Here is a 6,000-nt window from a genome sequence, read left to right as displayed (position 1 = left end):
CCCCAGCGTGTCCCTCTGTGTGTCCCAGCATGTCCCCCAGCGTGTCCCTCTGTGGGTCGCTGCGTCCCCCAGCGTGTCCCTCTGTGTGTCCCAGCATGTCCCCCAGCGTGTCCCTCTGCGTGTCCCAGCGTGTTGTCCTGTTGAGTGGTAGCTGCTGGTAGGCACGCCTCTCTCCATGGTGCTGATCCCGTAGGCTACAGAGCGAGGGTGACACACAGGTGCTATCCTTGGTCCTGAAAGGTTGGGACTAGTGAGGCTGTAGGTGCAGCAGCAGAAATCGTAGAGGAGGGCAGAGGAGCTAAATTACAGGAACCCTAACAAACATTAATATGATTTATTAACACGGGTCTTCCCTGGGGGGACCAGCAGTTTTCTAGGGGTGGCCATCTTACATTGGTGATCATGGGGCAGCAGTAGCTCAGGAGGTAGAGCGGGTTGCCTCATGATCATGGGTCATGAGTTCGATTCCAGCTCCCGCCAGGGGTATCCTGCTGTTGTGTCCTTGGGCAAGACACTTCACCCAACTTGCCTGTGTTAGTGGTGGTCAGAGGGGCCGACGGCGCCAAATGGCAGCCTCGCCTCTGTCAGACCTCCCCAGGGCGGCTGTGGCTACAAGTAGCTTACCATCACTAGCAGTGTGTGAATGTGAGAGTGTGTGAAAGCGTCTTTGGGTGTAAGTTCAATGTATTCTCATTATTATTATTATTATCATCATTATTATTATTATTATTATTATCTTCTCAGTCCCTACACCCCCAGCAGGTCCCTGAGGTCCAGTGACCAAAGCCTACTGGTTGTGCAGCACCAGGCTAAAGGTCAAAGGTGACAGATCATCTGCTGCTGTGGCCCCCAGACTCTGGACCTCTCCCCCTGAGCCTGAGATCAGTGGATTTAGTATTTTGAACACTTTGGACTCGTCATGTCATGAAAACGGACTCAGAGCCTCCCTGAACCGCTTCAATGCTCAAGTCTTTGTTTCCTTCTGCTGTGGTGGTTTGTGGCTTTCTCCACTCGCTCCAATCCTGGTTTGATCGGCAGACTCGGCTGTCTTCACACAGATGGATTTAAATCTGAAACAGGAGACGGTCAGTAATGAGGGACATCTGGTCTCCCTCTCTGCTGCGTTCTGCAGGTCTCGGTCTTCTTTGATTTTTAGTTTTATTTTTTTTATATTTTATTGTAATTGGAAGCTTCTTCTTCTTCTGACTTTCTCCCTTACCCCACAGGTGCTTCCTGGCCAGTGTTGGGCAAGTTACTTCCAAACTGTAATGCATTATTTATTACTTGTTACCCTCATTTTAAAGTAACTAATTACATTACAATGTTACTGATTTTAAAATGTAAGGCATTACACTACTTTTGCATTACTTTAAGTTACTTTCACCAAAACAACTTCAGTATGAATCTGGTCATGTGACGCTCAGTGAGCTCATGACACATATGTGGAAGGTGATGTGGTGTCTGAGCTAGGATTGCTGTTAAACACAGTCAGATATAATAACAGTGCTTTAAAATGATTGTTTATTAAATAAAAACAACAACGATCTGTACTCTCAGCACGCTGCCATCTTAGATTACCTGAGCAGGGAGTGGGGTGGTGGGGGCTCCAAGCCTATATTTGCCTTGGTCCCCAAATGCCTTGATACGGCCCTGGATGTGGGACTGACTTCTGGGGTGATCTGATTCTATCACATGTATAAATATTAAATGCTTATATATTATTGCTTTTCACTGGTAAAAATGTGTATTGGGGATAAATCTACCTACTTTTTTCTTCTCAAGCGCTTTGTTTTGTTTTCTTGGTTTTATGTGAATAATTTCCGGCCCTTTCTCTCTCTAACCTTCCTGCATGCTGCATGTTTTCTCCGTCTTCAAAAAACTGTTTCCTAGACTTCCTACTTTCAGCCAAAGGGATCTACCCAATGCAAAAAAATAAAAGCTTGCTCAGCAGCAATGAGTTGAAATCCCCGGGGCACAGATTATGAACTCAGCTGAAAAGTACATGAAGTACCAGAGAATATGCGCTGATATAAACGATCACAAACGAATGACTTTGTTTTGGTGGAGCGGTTTTATGAATATAACAGCGGCCGCGCGGAGGATGCAGCTGGAGTATTTGAGCCGTTACCGCTGCGTCCTCTCTGCCTGCAAAGCTGAGTCCATACATGACGTCATATATGTGGACACTGGATCTTTTTTCAGGCTTCCCGCAATTAGAATGTTTTAGAAACCCACATCTTGATTCTGGGTTTAAAAATGCGTTGTAATTACCGCGTTACTGACAACCGTAGCGAGTAAATATTACCATTTTCTTTCCCTGTAATGCCTTACATTACCACATTACAGCAAAAAGCTATGCATTACAGTAATTAATTACTTTTGTACTGCATTACTCCCAACACTGTTCCTGGCATGTTCTCAGAGATCCGGCACACACAAGCTGCTGATGAGACTTCTGTGTGTTTCTGCAGATGACGTGTGTGAAGTTAAGGAGGAGAAACCCGTCATGTTGGCTCAAACTCTGATGGCCAAAGGAAGGGAGTCCTTGGACGAGGAGACAGTTGTAGAGGGAGAGAAGGGGCAGCAGGAGGAGAAGATGGAGACGAAGGAGGCAGAGTCTGAAGAAGAAGAGCAAGGAGGAATGAAGGATGGAGAAGGAGAAGAGGAGGAGCTGGAGAAGTTCAGGGTTCAGATGGAACAGCTTCTCCTGGAGCTGGAGGAGACACGGGAGGTTTCTCAGAGGCATGAGGAGAACTTTATGGAGCTGCAGGGTGAGGAGGTGCAGAATGGATGGGTTGGTCTAAGGAGGATCAGTCACTCATTTAAATGTCACTGTGGTCCTGCTCAGGTGTGCTGGAGGAGGAGCGGCTGGCCAGCGCTCATCAGGCCGAGAGCTTCACCAGGCAGATCCAGAGGCTGCAAGGTCCGTCCCAGAACCAGAACGTGGTCCACAAACATCTGACCGTCTGTTGCTACTTTACTGTGAGACTAGTTCAGAGAGGATCTGTGTCCATGTTGTCAGAACGGTGCCTACAGTCACGATAAAAAATGAAGACAACAAAGTGACACATATTAATATTAAGTAACTTTAAATTTAAAAATAATTCAGTACAATCTAGAGATAAAAATTAAGTCTAATTAAAAAACATAAGTAGATATTGATACAATTAAACTGTAAACGTGTTAGATTTATGACTGTTTTCATGATTTGGCATTCTATAAATAAACTTGAATAGATTTAGTGAGAAAATCTCAAATCGATCGTTAGAAAACAAAAAACATGAATTTCAGTTAAAAACATTTCTCTGAATCAACCTGACAGTTTGGACTCTGTGGGCAGTTGGCTCAGTATGAGCAGCCGCCCACCACGACTCACTGGGGATGGAGAAGGCAGAGCACACACACGCACACACACACACACGCACACACACACACGCACACACACACACATCAGGATCTTTCGTTTTGTGCCATTTCTGTTCTGCAGCTCTTAGATTGGTGCGTAGAGACCAGAGGGTATCATTTAGCCAAGGATGCGACTGAGAGGATCCAGCAGGTCTGGTGGCTAAAGGGCACACACACGTTGAGACAAGAGCAGTGTGATTCAGTGGTATCATTCACTTCAAGGGTGGAGAATGAACTAGGGGATGGGAGAGAGGAGGCGAAATGGATGGGTGCCAGATTGCGGAGGTTGCGGTGGAATGAGTCCATTGGGGTGGAGGCAGTGGACCTCCCCTGGAGCCTCAAGCTGAATAAAGAAATGATCGGAAAGATGCAATGGTGTGACAGAGATTGCATCTATGGCACAGTTTCTTGTGAAAATGAGTTGAATGGCATGGTATTCAAAGGAGGAGTACGTAGTAACCAGCCCTTCGTTGGAGATGAACATGCCCGTTCCACCACCTTTACCAGATGCATGAGACGTATGGGAGAAGGTGTGGTAGATTGAGAGTACAGCTGGGGTACACCAGGTTTGATCCAGGTCTCAGTGAGACCCAGGGCGTCAAGTCACAGGTGGTTGGCATGTGCAGTAATGAAGTGTGCTTTGCTTACTGCTGATTGGCTGTTCCACAGTCCCATAGACAGGTGAGTGCCATCGGGGAGGATTGGCTGTAGAAGGTGAAGGTTTGAAGGTTGCAGTGGCGGTTTGCTGTGTGTGACCTTCTTCTGAAGCCAGTGACCGCAGGTGTAGGGTAGAGCTACGTTTAGTACGAGGACGATGGGACACATTTGTTCTGTGTCCTTGCTCAGTGGACATACGCAGGTAGACACGTTTGTCTTTACCCAGAGTCTTTTCACACGGGGAGGGCTGACGCTTCAGCTGTGCAGCCAAACATCTGCTGTGCTCCTAACTGGAAACAGGAGGAGCTGGTCCAGGTAGCTGGGGAGAGGGGGCTGCCCTGCTTAGGCTGCTGCCCCCGCAACCCAACCCCGGATAAGCGGCCTGAAATGGACGGATGGAAATGAATCAATTTCACAAAGAAAAGGTGCTAACATTAAATGGTCTTACTGTGGAAAATAAAAACATCTCCTTTAATATTCTTGTAATCACCTAAATATATTCCAGTGGTGTACATTTTACTCACTGGATGGAACCACCGATCACACACAGCACAAGATAAACATTTATTCCCAGAATATGAATTTCTGTCATTCAAAAGAGGCAACACACGTCAACTATTGGGTAAAATACCCGTGTGTGGACCAGAGACCCTCAGCAGGTGTGTTGGGTCACATCAGTTCCTCGGTAAGCTCTTCGTTTGTTCTTGAGGCTTTTCACTTCTGGTGAGAGCCGAGCACGATCCCGCTCAAGGAAGAGTCTGGAAAACTTTATTTACACACACTTTTTACTGTGCGTGTGTGTGTGTGTGCGTGTGTGTGTGTGTGTGTGTTGGGGGGTAGGGTTAGGTAAGGATGGTTTTGGCTCTAATGTGACTGTTTCTAAACTTCTTGACGTTTGCAGCTCAGCTTCGTTCCATTCAGGAGGACATGAACAGCCTCGAGGAGGAGAAGGAGAGCGAGTTAGAGGAGGTTCAGCTGGAGCTGCGTTCTACTCAAGAGGAGGTCCTGATGCTGCAACAGGCAGCCGAGGAGGTGGCAGCTGAGAGGGAGAATGACATTGCCTCCCTCCAGGAGGAGCTGTGTCGTCTGAGGGCGGAGCTTCAGCGCCTCCATGCCACAGCGGGCGAGTACGAGCAGCAGATCAGCACGCTGAGGGTCGAGATGAGCCTTAAGAACGATACCAACAAACAAGGTAAGAGAGATGTATACAGTACCTTTCGTCAATCTTTTGACAGTTTCATTGCTTTATGACCTTTAATGACCTTTGTGGCCACCACCATATGTCAAGATATGATTAAAATCCTTTCTGGTGTTTGTCTGTGAAGGTTCTCAGTCATCCAGGTCATTGTAGTCTAAGGAGCTTTGAAAGAAAAGCGTCTGGACTTCTTTGAGTTGCTTGAAGACGTTTCACCTCTCATCCGAGAGGCTTCTTCACTTCTAAGGTGAAATGGTGGAGAGTCCCAGATTCAAACCCAGTGGGAGTTTCCCCCCGAAGAGGGAACAAAAGACCCCCTGATGATCTTCTACATAAACACATTGAGGGTGGGTGTGGGTCCTATTCAGCCAGAGTTTCGGGTGAGCTCATTGTGAAGCCTGGCCCCACCCTATCATGTGAATTCCTGAGGTCAGATGGCCCAGGATATGCGTGGGCGTTGAGGCATCTAGGAAGGGATCTCAAAACTGGATTATAGATGGCAGACAGTTGGTGTCGTAAACCACCGCCTCTGTTCAAAGATGGTTGCTCACAGTGGACATAAATGGCTTCCTTTACTCCTCTTTCAAACCATCTGTCCTCTCTGTCCAAAATGTGAACGTTGGCATCCTCGAAAGAGTGACCTTTGACCTTTAGATGCAAATGAACTGCTGAGTCCTGTCCCGTGGAGGTGGCTCTTCTATGTTGTGCCATGTGCTTGTGAAGTGGCTGTTTGGTTTCTCCGA

At 47.2% G+C, this 6,000-nt stretch overlaps 1 protein-coding gene across 5 annotated transcripts in view; it reads left to right on the top strand.

Moving 5' to 3' along the window:
• The window catches only part of LOC139071589 (coiled-coil domain-containing protein 136-like), a 38,935-nt gene that overhangs the window by 3,116 nt on the left and 29,819 nt on the right, over positions 1-6,000 (top strand). For 3 of the 5 annotated variants that reach the window (XM_070554404.1, XM_070554356.1, XM_070554375.1), the window contains exons 2-4: positions 2,472-2,771; positions 2,849-2,923; positions 4,964-5,254. In XM_070554404.1, coding sequence (XP_070410505.1) covers positions 2,472-2,771; positions 2,849-2,923; positions 4,964-5,254 — 666 coding nt within the window. Of the gene's footprint in view, positions 1-99; positions 1,266-2,471; positions 2,772-2,848; positions 2,924-4,963; positions 5,255-6,000 lie in introns of those variants that run through there. The other 2 variants (XM_070554418.1, XM_070554447.1) reach the window with 2 other exon arrangements.

Source organism: Nothobranchius furzeri, chromosome 1 (genome assembly GCF_043380555.1).
Source record: "Nothobranchius furzeri strain GRZ-AD chromosome 1, NfurGRZ-RIMD1, whole genome shotgun sequence".
Classification (NCBI taxonomy): domain Eukaryota; kingdom Metazoa; phylum Chordata; class Actinopteri; order Cyprinodontiformes; family Nothobranchiidae; genus Nothobranchius; species Nothobranchius furzeri.
Note: the sequence above shows the minus strand (reverse complement) of the source record. Positions and strands in the feature narration are given on the sequence as shown.